We start from the raw sequence: 16,799 nt of genomic DNA on the forward strand, positions 1-16,799 counted from the left end.
TTCAATGGTCTGAATGAGTTGAAATGGTTGGTGTTGGAATTCTTCAAATCGGTTGAGAAATGTTGAAGTAGTAACATGTTGAATTGAGAAATGGTATTACGGAATTCCTGGAATTTGGGGAAAACCGGGAATTTTTCCAGTTCAAAAAACAACTTTGTTTTTGGTCCTGATTAAGAGAATGTTTTGACGGTGGTACGGTTGAAATGCGTTGAAAAATGTGGGAGGAGTCGTCGCCAGAAAAAAGGGTGGAAGTAGGGCTTCGGAAAACCAGGAATTCTGGAAAATCCCTGAATTTTTTTTAACTTGGAAAAAAGGTAGTTTGAATTTCTAGGATGGTGGAATGTGTTGAAGGTGGAATGGTTTGAATAGGTTGAAAAATGTAGAAATCGTGGAAGTTTGAAAAATGGCCAATTAATTTTAAATGGGAAAAATGTCCCGGAAAACCCGTAACTCTGGGAATTTGTCAAGGGAAAGCCTGCGATTCCCAAATAGGCTGAACGGTTTGAATCAGATAAAAAATGTGGAAGGTAGAGCGCGCCAAAATGTGGAGAAGAAGAAGAAGAAGTTGATGCTTTGGAGCATTCACACAATGAGGGGATTCTTTGGGGCGTAGCAGTTTGAGAATGACAATCCTGGAGGGACTGTTTAAAGGTTGCTATGGTAACAGCTACCATATGAGCTCAAGGAAGTCTGGGAGGAACTTTGCGGGTCGGAGACTGGGATCTTGAAAGGAGCACATTTGTTTTTCTGCATGTCCACAGGAAGGACAGCGTCAATAAAGGACGAGTGGGATCACGGCGTGGGGATGACAGGGTGAGGCTTTCGGGTTTTTTGGGCCAAACTCTGAATTTAATCGACCTACTTGGGCGACCGGGGGGGAAGTGCCTGGCTGCACCAAATCGGGGAGCTCGGAGGTGTCGGCAAAGAGATTAGCAATACCGAGGACGCCGTTGCTGGCGGTGGAGCTCCGCCTCCGCTCGCCACGTCTCTGGAAGAAGAGAGAAAAGGGGGCGGGCGGCTGTGAACGTGCAGCGAGGGGGCCGGCAGGACCCTGTGGGCTTTTTGGATGGTGGGTGGGTGGCAGGAAGTCAAAAGTGAGGAGGAGAGCGACGGGCGCCGCCAGAAGGGTCTCACCTCACGCATCATTAGGGTGCCGTCCCGGGAGTTGTTTCCATGCAAGTCGTTGTGTCCTCCCATCATGCCCTCGTTCCCTCCTTTGCTGGCCGCCGGCCTGCAAGACATTCTCTTTCACCGCTCGGTTCTTCCCTCCACACCGGCGCCACCTGCTGGTACTCACATGATGCGAGGGATGTCGCTCACGGCCACCGTTCCGTCGTTGGCGCCGCCCTCGCCGTCCTCATCCTCGCTGCTGTGAGACTCCTCGCTGGACGAGGAATAGTCCGTGACCTTGACGGGCGGGCGGCTGGTTTCCTCGCCCTGTCGCAGCTCCCGCAGCTCCTTGGCCAACGCCGTGAGGTCCTGGAGGAAGAGGAGGCGGGGTTATGGATGCAGTTTAGAACGCCACCGAGTCATCGTGGAGCAGGGGTGTCCAAAGTGAGGCCCGGAGGGGGGAATTTGTGGCTCGCAGCCAAGGTTTTAACGGCCCGTGCCACATTCTAAAAATACTGCTGTATTTTCTGGACCATAGGGCGCACCGGATTATAAGGTGCATTGCCGATGAGCGGGTCTAGTCAGGTCTATTTTCATACAAAGGCGCACCGGATTATAGGGCGCATTAAAGAGGTCATATTATGATTTTTTTCTAAACTGAAAATTAGGGATGTCCGATAATGGCTTTTTGCCGATATCCGATATTCCGATATTGTCCAAATCTTAATTACCGATACCGATGTATACAGTCGTGGAATTAACACATTATTATGCCTAATTTGGACAACCAGGTATGGTGAAGATAAGGTCCTTTTTTAAAAAAATTATAAAATAAAATAAAATAAATAAATTAAAAACATTTTCTTGAATAAAAAAGAAAGTAAAACAATATAAAAACAGTTACATAGAAACTAGTAATTAATGAAAATGAGTAAAATTAACTGTTAAAAGGTTAGTACTATTAGTGGACCAGCAGCACGCACAATCATGTGTGCTTACGGACTGTATCCCTTGCAGACTGTATTGATATATATTGATATATAATGTAGGAACCAGAATATTAATAACAGAAAGAAGCAACCCTTTTGTGTGAATGAGTGTAAATGGGGGAGGGAGGTTTTTTGGGTTGGTCCACTAATTGTAAGTGTATCTTGTGTTTTTTATGTTGATTTAATAAAAAAACCCAAAAAAAACATACCGATAATAAAAAAAACGATACCGATAATTTCCGATATTACATTTTAAAGCATTTATCGGCAGGCCGATATTATCGGACATCTCTACTGAAAATACTTCCTTGTGGTCTACATAACATGCAATGGTGGTTCTTTAGACTTAGACTTCCTTTTATTTTCATTCAAATTTGAACTTTGCAGTACAGATAAGAACACATATTAGTTGCATTAGCTCATGGTAGTGCAGGATAAAAGAGCAATTAGGTGTAGATATAATGGTCAAAATGTTGCATAGATGATGTTTTACAGGTCATCTTCAAGCCGCTTTCTGACAGTCGCTTCAGGATGCGCCGCTTTGTGGGCGGTCTTATTTACGTGGCTCACCTTCGACAGCGTCTTCTCCCCGTCATCTTTGTTGTAGCGGTGTAGCTCGCAAGGACGGGAGTGGAAGAAGTGTCAAAAGATGGAACTAACGGTTTTAATGACATTCAGACTTTAACTTTACTTCAATCAATAACGGAGCGGCATCTCCTCATCCGTGGCTCACTTGTGCAATAACAACGCCGGAAATGTGTCCCGTGAAAAAACGTCCGACCAGAACTCTCTAATAACTAAAGTTCCTTGGGTGAATAATGTAAACTCACTACACCGGTATGTTTTAGCACTTTCATGGCGAGTTTACTGACAGATATAAGTAAGAACTTTACACTACTTTATATTAGAAATGGCAACAGCGGAGGATGAATGTCCCATAACAAGAAGATAGAGACAAAGACGAAGCTTACGACTACAAAGACGGACGCGTGCAAATTTTCAGGACTTATGCAGATCCCAAATACAGATCAGCAGGGACCAGAAGGTAATAAAAGTTGCTTTTGCATAATATTGCGAAACCAAACGCCAGATAATATGTCTTACCTCATACACACACCATAATAATACTCCTATGTTGAAGCACAGTACAATCCATCAAGCGGTGCGACTTCATAACTTACCAAAGTCATACTAAAACATTTTGATAGATTTTAGAGCGCCGTGTGTAATGTTCTATACTTTCAATGGAACATATAAAATGTTGGTGTTGTTTACTTGAGTCATATTGCAGTCTACACATATCTCTTATGTGTGATTGCCATTATATTGCAGTCTACACGTATCTCTTATGTGTGACTGCCATCTACTGGTCACATTTGTCATTTCACCATGTACCAAACAAAATAGCTTCGAGGTAGGTAAGCACAACCAAAATGATTCCGTACATTAGGCACACCGGGTTATAAGGCACACTGTCGAGTTTTGAGAAAATTAAAGGATTTTATATGCACCTTATAGTCCGACCCCAGAGCTATTGACGGCCACTAATGACCGTGGGAACTGGAAAAGACTGGCTGCTTCTTCATCGCAGTTATCCCCCCGACGACTTGACAGTCATGGGAAAGAGTGAGAGTGAGTGATATAGTCCGAAAAATACGGTACTGTTTTTCGACTAACAGTAATATGCTGGAAAACCATCGTATATTTTACCGTAAAATTGTGGCGACAGTTTTTTTGACTGCAAAATCCAACATTTTATTTTATAGTGTAAGTTAAAAAAATATAATAATCAAATGTATAGGCAATTATATAATAATATTATGAGGTGAATCACTATAGTTATAATCATAAATTATTTTCAAGCAACCCTCTGAGACTAGAGACTTAAGCGTTGAAAGTAAACCAAAAAATGTAAACTGTATGATTTATTTTTAACACCTTTATGAGTGGGGTTCTTTTGGACCCCCAAGAATTTTAGTGGGATTTTTTAATTAAACTGTGAATGCTCAAAAAATAATAATACATTAAAAAAATGTTGTGATGCATTATTCACTTACTTGAGGCTCAGATTACTTCACATCAAATATTCCACTTTGAAAATCTTTTTTGGGGATAATATTGCATAGTTTGTGCTTTTGCAATAAAAAACAGGGTTTTGACATAAAAACATTTATAAAATGGATGTTGTTGTGGCTTGTGCAGCCCTTTGAGACTTTTGTGATTTAGGGCTATATAAATAAACATTGATTGATTGATTGATTGAAAATGAACTTTTTATCAACAGACAGACCTGAAGTTGACCTAGAGATTTAAGCGTTGAACAATAATTACAAAAATAATAATACATTACTTATTTTCAATATTTTTATGACTGAAAAACATACAGTACAGGCCAAAAGTTTGGACACGCCTTCTCATTCAATGTTTTTTTTTTATTTTCATGACTATTTACATTGTAGATTGTCACTGAATGCATCACAACTATGAATGAACACATGTGGAGTTATGTACTTAACAAAAAAAAGGTGAAATAACTGAAAACATGTTTTATATTCTAGTTTTTTTCAGAATAGCCACCCTTTGCTCCGATTACTGCTTTGCACACTCTTGGCATTCTCTCGATGAGGTTCAAGAGGTAGTCACCTGAAATGGTTTTGAGCTTGTTTTGCAACTGTTTACCCCAGAGTCGTATAACTTGGTACGTGACACTTGTTAACTGTTAGCATGCAAACGATAGCATGCTTGCAAGCTAACTTAAGCATAGTTTTGATGGCTTCAGTGAAAATCCACAATGTAAATAGTCATGAAAATAAAGAAAATATCAAAATAGCCGCCGCATGCTTTGATTTTTCAGTGTGCGGCCCTCAAGGTAAAGACTGCAGCTGCTGTGAGGTGGATGCTAATCGCTAATTCAGACTAGCTGGACTTGGGGGACGTGGGTGAGGCATGCTGCGGGGGTTAAAGGTCAAACTTGATATCTGACTTCCACCAGCAAAGAGGAAGGAACAGTGACAGGAAGGAAGTGCAGGTTTTGATAGGTTAAAAAAAAAAAAGATTGACTCCACCAGCTCGTTTCTCTATGTTGGTAGCTGGGAGTCGAACCTCGCACCCTTTGGCGACAGGCCACATTTTCAACCACTTGTCCGCAGCTGCCAACCCTGCGGCGCATCGAGTCGTTAGCATGCTACACGTGCTAATGCGGGGCTGCATGTGAGGGGAAAGGCGAGGATTCACTTGGTGGGAGGAGGTTCTAAAAGGGTGCGGGGCTTTAACCACTGACCTCGTCTACAGCTTTCTTATAGCTCTGATGGAAGGAAGGATGGAGGGTGAGAAGAGAGAAGAATTGGTAACGAATAAAGTAACGCCACAGTGTGTGTGTGTGTTCTTGTATTTCTACCCTTCTTGAGACATCAACAAGGAAAAGTACCTTCCATATGAGGACCGCTGATCAAATTCGGACGGGAATCATGGTCCCAATAGGGAAAACCATTGCATCTAATAGAGAATGTGGTGAAATCACCCTGGTGGTGAAATCTATCAAAATGAGGGTGGTCCCAAAAAGGAGGGAGTTTTCAAATTGACTGTGTCGGTTTTAAAAGTGTTCCCCCTCTGGTCAACATATGTAAGTGTGTGTAAGAAATTGAAATGCGCCCCTTTTGGCCAAAATTCATAAAAATAAATACATATGTATATAGAGACATAATGTAATAACTTGAAGTAAATAATGAAGATTAAAAACCAATTACTCACAAAAAATGTATTTTTTTTTTACTAAAAGCTTACCTTTTTTACATGTGCATAGTATGAAAATATTATTAATGTTGTAAATACAAATCTTTATATATCTAGAAAAGGTGGTCCTAAAGAGGTAGGCATTTTTCGGAGGTCTCAAAAAAGTATGAAATACAAAAATGTGTGTGTGTGTGTGTGTGTGTGTGTGTGTGTGTGTGTGTGTGTGTGTGTGCTCACTGCAGGCCGGCTGGGTCGCGACACATCTCTGCTGTCGTCCTTGGTCTCGTCCGACGGAACCGTGCCTTCTGTCTTCATGGCTGCATTTGCTGAACACACATCATCATGATGACTTAACACACACACACACACACACACACTCACACACACACACACACACACTCCTATAATGTAGGGACAATGTCAGCACCTCGTTCGTTGGAGCCCCCCTGTGAGCTGGGGGTGCTGGAGCTGGAGCTGCCACTGCTCGCCCTCTTCAGGGGTGCATCCATGGAGACATCAGTCCTCCGAAGATCAGGGTTGCTATGACAACACAAACACAATTTAATTGGTTCCTGTGGCAAACATGACATTTAGTAGCGCCCCCTTTGGGTTGTGGTTAAAAAGGCACCGGAAGACATGCTAGCATTTTTGGTAATATCTTCAAAGTCAGGCCTGGGCTGATAATACATTTTGCTGGATGGTATAATGTCCCACAAAATATTGCTATTTATAGATATATATATATATATCTTTTATTTGTATTTTATTTATGATTATATATAAATCAATATACTTTGTATTTTGTAAAAAAGTAATCAAAACATAAAATAAAAATGATGCATGAATTCCTTTCAAATGCCAAAAACCTTATTGTTTTTTTTTACTATCGTCATGACTTTTACACCAGCACATTACTGGCTAATAATTGCATTACTTTCACTCTAACATTTACAGTAATTGACTGTCAAATAACAGTTAATTAAGGCTATCGTCATTTGTTGTAATGTTCATTTTGATAACGGTGGAAAAAAACACTGGTAAATGCTGTGAAATCCTGGTATATTTTTACACATCCTAATAAGTAAACAAACCAAAAATAGCACCTAATAAACATTGAAAATTAGGAGTGTGACTCCTAAGATTTGATGTGATTCCGATTCCTGGGGTGGCGATTCAATTCAGAATCAATTATCGATTCAAACAGATTCTCGCCATGTATTATTTGGTATAATAATTAAAATGACACTTTTGCAGTACAGGTTACAGGTTAGAAAAGCTCCCTCTGGTTGGATGGAGATGGCTTAAACGTTTCTTCTTAAACATTCATCCATTTTCTACCGCTTCTTCCCTTCGGGGTCGCGGGGGGTGCTGAAGCCTATCTCAGTCTTCTTAAACATTGATTCTTAAAATAAATAAATAAATAAATACAATTTATATATATTGTGTGTATATACAGCACAGGCCAAAAGTTTGGACACACCTTCTCATTCAATGCGTTTTCTTTATTTTCATGACTATTTATATTGTAGATTGTCACTGAAGGCATCAACACTATGAATGAACACATGTGGAGTTATGTACTTAACAAAAAAAGGTGAAATAAGTGAAAACATGTTTTATATTCTAGTTTCTTCAAAATAGCCACCCTTTGCTCTGATTACTGCTTTGCACACTCTTGGCATTCTCTCGATGAGCTTCAAGCACACCAGTGAAGTGAAAACCATTTCAGGTGGCTACCTCTTGAAGCTCATCGAGAGAATGCCAAGAGTGTGCGAAAATGTAATCAGATTAAAGACTTTCAACACTATTTAAAGTCCCACGCAAACCCTGCGTACCTGGCCCGTATGAGGTGTGCTCCAGCCCGGGGTCCCAGTCCAGGCCCGTTCCCAGGCGAGGTCTTCCTGACCAAAGCCGGGGAGATAGACGTGGTCCTCTGAGGAACCTGAGGGGCACACGTTGGGGGGAATGAGTGAAGGCTGCAAAGATGGAAGGACTTCCAAGAACGAGGCACGACACTTAAACCCACAAGGAAAGACTCATGTACAGAAACAACATGCACGCAAGAGTCCACACCGGAGGGCGCATGCAGACCAGAGACCTTGGGGGGCATGTCGTCGTCTTGCCGCAGCCAGGAGCTGCGGTCCAGTTTGTCAAGAGGGGGCGCCAGGCGTGAGAGAGGCATGGGAGGAGGGGTGTCTGAGGTGGGGTCGGAGTTCTGCCGAGGCATGGGAGGTCGGGAGGGAGAGGGCGACACCGTGGAGGAGGACACGCCGTGGGGGTCGTACAGAGACTGCGAGCCTGACAGCCCGTGACTCTTCACCTGCACCAGGTGGGCCATCTGCGTGCACGCACGCAAGCAGGAAGCAGGCAGGAAAAAGGAGGAAGAGGAGGAGGAGGAGGAGGACAGCGGTGGTCAGGAAGAGAGAGAACATCATGCATGGCAAGGTCCATGTTCATTCACACCAGAGTGTAAAGATCCGTGCTCAGTGTGGTGGAAAAAACACGCACCTGAGGCTCCACGGAGCGGTGCATTGGTGGAGTACGGGCCTGCTGGATGCCGCCGCTGCTGAAGGACTCGGAGCGGGGCGGCATCGTGGGGTCCGAGATTCGGTTGGAGACTTTATGCTGCAAGGCAGGAGAAGTCTGTCTGTTGATCACATAACGCTCGTCCACCTGACACACACATCAGACCACAGTCACTCCCAGCATGCATTGGGCCACGTGGCGGCTTCTGACAGTGTGCAGTAACGCTGTGAAGATAACGTAGGAGTGTGTGTGGATGCAAATCAGTGTGAGTGTTGGCGTCCCACAGGGAGACAGGCTGATTATAGCGCTCGCTGTCCTACATATGTCCCCCAGCCGCCACCAGGGGGCAACCCTGGAGGTCTGCCCTGAAAGTGTGCAGAGGGAAGCAGAGGTTAATGAAGCCTGTGCCGCAGGAGAAGTGTTAGTCAGCGCTGCTGGGGGTAAAAGGATGGCAGCCATGAATGTTGCGGCTCCGCCCCCGGTTACAGGAAGTGAAGTGACCTGGTTAGACAGAGAAGCAGTTAGCAGGGGTTAAAGTGTTAGTTGGATTCAGAGGAGAGCACGAAGAGCTCCCGTACGCCCTGCTGACTGACCCAGCGGCTGGGACTCCGTCCTCGGGAGTCCGGGCTCCCCCTGCGGCGCGCAGGGGTGGACTCCGGCACGCAGGTGACGCGGATTAGCGGCACGTGGCCGCGGCGCTGGTGCTCGTGGTCGTAACTCCTGGAGGGGCTGCCGTGGGCGGGGTAGGAAGGGGGGCGGGCCCGGCGAGGTTTGTAACCGGGAAGCAGGAAGAGGTTGTCCAGGTTGGTGTTGCGCGGCTGCCTAAAGGAGTGGTACTTCTTGGGGGGAACGCGAGGCGAGTTGCTCTGAGCTCGACGCATCACCTGAGGAGTGCGGCGGTGAAAACATGAAAACAAACAACTTGTTCATTGCGACAATGTTGCAGAGACAAGCCACAGTGGTGCCAACATGGTCACTAAGGATGTCCCGATCCCGATCATAGACCGATAGACAGGAAATGTGTCCCGTGAAAAAGCGTCCGACCGGAACTCTCGAAAACTAAAGTTCCTTGGGTGAATAATGTAGACTCACTACACGGGTATGTTTACTGACAGATATACTGTAAGTAAGAACTTTACACTACTATATATTAGAAATGACAACAGTGGAGGATGAATGTCCCATAACAAGAAGATAGAGAAAAAGAAGAAGCTTATCAACTACAGTGTCGGCACGGACTACAAAGGCGGATCACGCAATTTTTCAGGACTTATGCAGATCCCAAATACAGATCAGCAGGTACCAGAAGGTAAGAAAAGTTGCTTTTGCATAATATTGCGAAACTAAACGCCAGATAATATGTCTTACCTTATACACACACCATAATAATACTCCTATGTTGAAGCACAGTAAAATCCATCAAGCTTACCAAAGTCATACTAAAACATTTTGATAGATTTTTAAGCGCCGTGTGTAATGTTCTATATTTTCAATGCTTGAGTCATATTGCAGTCTACACATATCTCTTGTGTGTGACTGCCATCATATTGCAGTCTACACGTATATCTTATGTGTGATTGACATTTACTGGTCACACTTATCATTGCACCATGTAGCAAATAAAATAGCTTTGAGGTCGGTAAGCTCAGCCAAAATTATTCTGAACATTAGGCGCACTGTCGAATTTTGAGAGAAAAAAAAAGGATTTCAAGTGCGCCTTACAGTCCGGAAAATACGTAATTGTTTCCATACTCTTTTGCTACACACATGCAGGAGTTGCATGAATTCCAGGAGGGCGCCTGTCTTTCCAGAACACCGACTCAAATACTAATCTTCACCAACATGGCTTAAATAAAGTATGTTTATTCAAATTACCATTATCACTGGAGGACGAGAAGAAAAAGAATAGCTAAGCATGCTACACACACATCCGGAGTAGGACGACACAAGAAGCTAGCCGCTAAAGATGGGAGTGATCGATCTAGATACCTAGTTTAGTACAATACTGAAACGATTTGCTTGTTGTTTTTATTATTACAAAATCATTGTTTGTGTTGTTGTTTACAAAGTGAGGGGGTAAGTCTCTGGATACAAGAAGGCTTCAGGGGCAAAAGCCAAATGATTGAAATGGGAGCCAATAGTAGTAATTTTGTTTACTTATTGTGCACTCAATACCACACATTAAATACATCACCCTATGTGTTTATGACACTAGAAAATTCAACATTTAATAAGATAAGCTTTATAAAAATGTGTTATTGCTATAAAACATGCCCAGTTCTATAATCTATCGGATCGAAATCGGATCAGACCTGACACCAAACAAATCGGAAGGGGATCAGAGGCCAAAAATGTTGATCGGGACATCCTTAAAGGGGAACTGCACTTTTTTTTTGGAATCTTGCCTATCATTCACAATCTCTATGTAAGACAAGAACACATATGATTGTCTTTTTTAATGCATTCTAAGTCGTTAAATACGGCAAGTACGAGGTGGCTAACAATGCAGATAATGGGAGTACTCTATTGTACCCTCTAAAAAACACCAAAATACTCCATTTAGATCTTGTGACCTTAATAATAACCAAGTATTAGCAATATTGTTATTACAAGCGCTAACGCGAACAAGCTATCTTTAGCTGCGACGTGATCACAGAGAGCTAAGTAGCTTATGCTGCTATATTGACATATTGAGCCGGTGAGCTGCTGCATCGCCTCTGAGTTGGTGAAAGTTAATTCTAGATTATAAATCATGCCTCTCACATGGATAGTGGAAGGTTGTGGACATAAACCAGAAGGGTTGTTAACTTTGACATCCAACTTTGACCCGGAAATGGTGAGAAACACACAAAAAGACGCTTTTTTTTAAATCTAAACAGAAAGATATAAACATCCCATCAGTTGGCATCCCAGTGAGAGCACACATCGTACAGTAAGTGATTGTTTTATGTTCAGAATTTGTATTTCTTGTTTAGCACTTAGCAGTACTGCTACAGGATGCTTAGTGTTTCACTATACTTGCATCTGTTTAGCACATAGCTTCTAAAATGTTTAGATGCCCCTCCTTATATTCAGGCTCAAAAATATAAGGTTCTGGATCATCATTTGTCCCAAAGTAGTCTTTGTTGTCTCTCATAAAGCCTGCCATGATTAGTAGTGTTGTTGTTGTAGAAGTTTTGATGCGTCTGTGAAATTACTACGCCGAAATGAGCAAAATAGGTAAGTATTATGTTTGTAAAGTAATAAATGTTACTATGAATGTGCCTGTTACTATATTACATATATACTTACAGGTTGTATATAAAAAAAATGGAGGCTTTTTAGATGTTTTTAGAGCGCTTATAGGTGGAATAGAGCAATTTCTATTCGCTCCATGGTTAGCTGACTTTTGCAAGCCTTTTTTATGAGTTAGAATGTATTAAATAAAGAAAAACATGTGTGTGCTTGTCTCACATCGGGATTGTGAATGATAGGCAAAAAATAAAATAAAATAAGTGCAGTTCCCCTTTTTATGTTAACAGTGAATTTCCCCTCATTGTTTCATGAATGAAGCATTTAGAACAGTGGTCCCCAACCTTTTTGTAGCTGCGGACCGGTCAACGCTTGAAAATTTGAAAAATGACCGGCGGGGGTGGGGGGGGGGGGGGATTTAAGGAAAAAAAAAAAAGCATTTACATTTTTTATTTTTTTTTACATAAATAAATGCAATCATGTGTGCTTACGGACTGTATCCCTGCAGACTGTATTGATCTATATTGATATATAATGTATATATTGTGTTTTTTATGTTGATTTCATAAAAAAAAAAAAAAAAAAATTTTTTTTTTTTTTTTAAATTTCTTGTGCGGCCCGGTACCAATTGGTACGCGGACCGGTATCGGGCCGCGGCCCGGTGGTTGGGGACCACTGATTTAGAACATGCAAACACACACAAGTCTCCTGTCAATGCACCTAAAACCAATCAGAGACGGTCCTGTTGACCTGCGTGTGTTCTGGAAGTGAATAGAACAAGTCAACAAGTGTCGTCACATCTTCTGTACAGTACCTCATTAACAGTGTCTGTATTTACTGTAAATGCTGCAGACTCACTTAGCCGTCAAGTCTCCCACAGTCGCCGGGGTGGTGGTGGACAAAAGCAACCAAACACCGACTTCAGCTGTGGCAAGAGTTGAAGAAATGACCTACCTCTCTGCATTTACAGTGGAACCTCGATTTACAAAGCCCTTTATTTGCAAACTTTTCGGTTTACAAACTTTTCGATCATTGTGCCTCTGTGTGAGAACGCTTAATTCAATCATTTTGTGTCCCGCTGGCAGCCACCTTGTGCTTGCTTGTATTGAAGAGATTTAGGAAGCCGGCTCCGTACCGCAGCAAGTTTTTAATTGTGATGAGAACGACTTTTACGGGAAAAGATGCCAAAAGCGGATTTATTTCACGGCGAAGAAGACACTACCTCTCGTTCAGCGGCGCCTCTTCCAAAGCACACACACACACACACGGCGCCTCCCGCCCCCTTCTCTCCCTCTGTCTGCTTGCTCGTTTCTTTCCTTTCAGCAGCTCACAAGAGGACCTTTGGCGTGGATAATTTACAGCGAGTGGATTTTACTTTTTAAAATGTTTGTTATTGTAGCAATATGGTTGTTAAAGTTAATGATATTTGCGATACCTGATTATTTGTAAGGGCACTGTGAGAATGAGATATTTTTAAGTGCTCTTTTTTAGCCCATAGTCATGTTTAAAGCAGCTAGTATTTTCCCATGTAGTGTGTCTTCTCGTGACCTCCTTGCTTCTATCTTATGTCCGCTAGTAAACTCTTTGTTTTGTCTTAAGGGCTCCTGTTTGTCAGCTCACAGGGCTGTTTTGGCCAGTTCCTTATCTGTTTTGAAGAAGCAGCTGCGCTCCTTTCTGGGCGAAAGGGTCTGTTTTCGCACTACATAAACTGACTTTTTGTTTGGATTTAGACCTCGCTTGCTGATGCTATTGTTGCGTTGTAAGGGCTGGTCTCCTAAACCTTAATATTGTATCATTCTGTCTCTGGGGTCCTTTTTACTCAACATTTATGTCATCTGAAAGAACTTGGGATCGACCAGTGTGTGTTATTCCCTGAGAAGACTGGTCGTGCAACAGCACCAAAGGGACTTCTGTGTGTGGCAGAGCAGCTCATACAGGACAGTTTAGCTTGTCAATGTTGTTTTGACTTGTTAATAAAGAGACAATTGATTCATCACCTCCTTGTTTTGTTTGTTTGATATACTTAACAGTACTCTATAGCGGGGGTTCTCAAACTTTTTGACCTCTGGGCACAACTTTTCCACTACAGAAGGGCCCGGGACCCACTCAAACATTAACACTGAATTAGTAATCCGACTCTTGATTTTAATCATATTCAATTATTATTAACACAGTTTAGGATTCGGAAAATAAATACTAATCAAATATACTGCAAAACAAGTGACTCTTAAAAACTGATAAAAAATACATTTAATAGCACAGCGCTAAAATAAATAAATCATAACTAAATGAATAATAAATTATAGTAATATTTATGTTTCTTAAACTGTCAATACATTTTAAGTGCTAATGAAAAAAAGACAGCTTCTCTACTTTAGTCATAATTTTTGTGCTTAACAAACTTCTCTATGTCTTTAGACTTATTTTGTTTGTTTTATTTATTGCAATTGAGTACTGCATCGGCCCATACAGACCATAGCTGAGAAACAGACAGCTTGAGGGCCAACCATGGTTAACTTAGACTTAGACTTCCTTTTATTGTCATTCAAATTTGAACTTTACAGTACAGATAACAACGAAATTTCATTAAGAAACACATATTGTGTTCAAAGTAGGGTTGTTCGGTATACCGGTATTAGAATACTACTGCGATACTAATGAATCATATTCGGTACTATACCGCCTCTAAAAGGTACTGGTCCCCCCCCCCTCCCTTTTTTTAAACGGGCATGACGGCGCGTCGTCGTAGCATTGCTGGTTTTATGAGCAGAGGAACATGTTCGGCAGCGCACAATCACGGAGTACTTCCAAGCAGACACAGTGTGTAGACAGAAAAGTGAGAATGGACGCATTTTGGCTTAAAAACCAAAGATAAAGGTGAAGTTATAACACTGAAACGCCCTCAGGAAGAGGTGCTTTAAGACATGGCTAGCTAGCTAGCAGCTAAAATCCATCCGTAGTCTTTAGTGTTTTAGTTACTTCTAAATCACTAATCCTCGCCTCCATGGCGACAAATAAAGTAAGTTTCTTACAAGTATCATTATCACTGCAGGACAGGGAATAGCTAAACATGCTTCACTACACACCATGGAGGATACAATAGCTCAACGGCTTCAAAATGTAAACAAACGCCATGGGTGGATCTACACCTGACATCCACTGTAATGATACCAAGTACAAGAGCGTATGTAGTCGATACTACTATGATTACATCGATATTTTTTAGCATCACAAAATCTTTTTTTTTGTTATATTATGTTTATAAACTCAGGAATTATGTCACTGGACACATGAGGACTTAAATTATGATCATTGTATGATCCTGTAACTACTTGGTATTGGATCGATACCCAAATTTGTGGTATCATTCAAAACTAATGTAAAGTATCAAACAACAGAAGAAAAAGTGATTATTACATTTTAACAGAAGTGTAGATAGAACATGTTTAAAGAGAAAGTAAGCAGATATTAACAGTAAATTAACAAGTAGATTAATAATTCATTTTCTACCACTTGTCCTTCATAATTTTGACAAAATAATAGAATGATAAATGACACAATGTTACTGCATACGTCAGCAGCTAAATTAGGAGCCTTTGTTTGTTTACTTACTGAAAAAATAAAAGTTGTCCCGTATGTTCACTATTTTATTTAAGAACAAACTTGCAATAAGAAACATATGTTTAATGTACCCTAAGATTGTTGGTTAAAATATAGCCAATAATGCAATTTTTTGTGGTGCCCTTTATTTAGAAAAGTATCAAAATACATTTTGGTACCGGTATCGGGACAACCCTAGTTCAAAGTGTACAAACCTTAACTGAAATATGGACATTTGTTGAGAATGGAACCCATTATTCATATTTACATTGTTTCTTATGGAGAAATTTGCTTCATTATACAAACGTTTGGATTCATGAACCCCGTTCAAGAACTAATTCAGTTCGTAAATTGAGGTTCCACTGTATCGTCTGCTTCCAATAAATGCTCCTAAGTAATGCCCTGGATATAATTGGAGTATTTGCAGTACTGTACATCTATACATTGACCTGAGAAAGGAAATGTGACACAAGGTGGCATCAAAATGTTGGGCGTACCTTTTTAAAAATAAGAAGAAAACAGCAAAGCAGGTTGGTCGAGTGGAGTGGAATCCAGTTCAAACAAGCTGTGATGTCAAACAAAACTTGGCCTACCTCTTTGGCCCAGGCGGGTTTGTCGTTGGCGGCGCCAGGCGCCTGGTCCTTGTAGTGGTAGAGCTGCTTCTTGTCCTGCGGGGGGCGCTGTGGGTCCTGCTGCTGCTGCTGCTGCAGGGACACCAGGTAGGCGCGCTCCTGCTGCAGCTGCCTCTGCAACCGCTCGGCCTGGCGCTGCTCCTCGATCTGCTTCCTCTTGTACTCCTGCAGAGGGTACAAGGAGGGTCACGGCCAGGCAGCGTGGCGTTGCTTTCGCCTCCTCTGATTATCGGCGATCTGACTGAAAGCTCATTTAACGACAGAAACGCCATCGCCTGACAGCACCGGAGCTGTGTGCCTCACTGCCACTGTGCGGTTGCCGTGGAGACGTTTGACATTACCAGCAGTAAGGCCTGCTCCTGCAAGAGTTGCTGCTGCAGGATCTCCAGCTGCCTCTGCTCCTCCTCCAGCTGTCTACGGATATACTCCTAAACGCCATCGGCGGGGGCGCGATCAAAGATCAAAGGAGCCAATCAGAGACAGCCACGTCACCACAGCAGGAAGAGAATTACAGAAGAAGAGGAGGATAGAGGAGTTAGAAATATCAGGAGGGAAACACCAAGGTAAAGGTGTGCGTTAGTCTGCAAGTGGAGCAATCATGCAACCCACAGCAAGGCAGTCTCCAGTCACGTCACCCCCCGTTTTACGCCCTTTAACGAGGTGTCGCCGCCTCACCTGTTCCCTCTCGGCGTGCCTCCTCTCCTCCTCGCGGCGGATCTGCTCCATCTCCTCGTAGCGCCTCCTCTGCTCGCGCTCCTGCTGCTTCCTCATGTCCCGCTCGCGGCGCTGTTGCTGCGGGTGCAAATGCAGAACGTCACTCATTGGAAGACGCGACAAAACGCAAAAATGCGCAGTTCCACTCCCGTCCTGTGGGTGATGGTAAAACGCTCAAAAAGGCTCATTATTTCTTGTCATTTATGTACTTTTCAAATGTTCTTTTAGTCCAGGGGGTGTCCAAACCACAGCCTACTATCATCTT

The 16,799-nt window shown here is 42.4% G+C and overlaps 1 protein-coding gene across 2 annotated transcripts in view; it reads right to left on the reverse strand.

Moving 5' to 3' along the window:
* The window catches only part of tnikb (TRAF2 and NCK interacting kinase b), a 60,459-nt gene that overhangs the window by 17,150 nt on the left and 26,510 nt on the right, over positions 1–16,799 (reverse strand). The window contains exons 13-25 of one of the 2 annotated variants that reach the window (XM_062020775.1): positions 16,496–16,612; positions 16,162–16,248; positions 15,782–15,985; positions 8,951–9,241; positions 8,340–8,504; positions 7,930–8,169; positions 7,667–7,773; positions 6,259–6,371; positions 6,069–6,157; positions 5,380–5,403; positions 1,298–1,479; positions 1,135–1,231; positions 863–988 (exon numbers count right to left, since the gene is read on the reverse strand). In XM_062020775.1, coding sequence (XP_061876759.1) covers positions 863–988; positions 1,135–1,231; positions 1,298–1,479; positions 5,380–5,403; positions 6,069–6,157; positions 6,259–6,371; positions 7,667–7,773; positions 7,930–8,169; positions 8,340–8,504; positions 8,951–9,241; positions 15,782–15,985; positions 16,162–16,248; positions 16,496–16,612 — 1,842 coding nt within the window. The remainder of the gene's footprint in view (positions 1–862; positions 989–1,134; positions 1,232–1,297; positions 1,480–5,379; positions 5,404–6,068; positions 6,158–6,258; positions 6,372–7,666; positions 7,774–7,929; positions 8,170–8,339; positions 8,505–8,950; positions 9,242–15,781; positions 15,986–16,161; positions 16,249–16,495; positions 16,613–16,799) is intronic. The other variant, XM_062020776.1, reaches the window with a different exon arrangement.

Source organism: Entelurus aequoreus, linkage group LG15 (genome assembly GCF_033978785.1).
Source record: "Entelurus aequoreus isolate RoL-2023_Sb linkage group LG15, RoL_Eaeq_v1.1, whole genome shotgun sequence".
In the NCBI taxonomy this organism is placed as follows: domain Eukaryota; kingdom Metazoa; phylum Chordata; class Actinopteri; order Syngnathiformes; family Syngnathidae; genus Entelurus; species Entelurus aequoreus.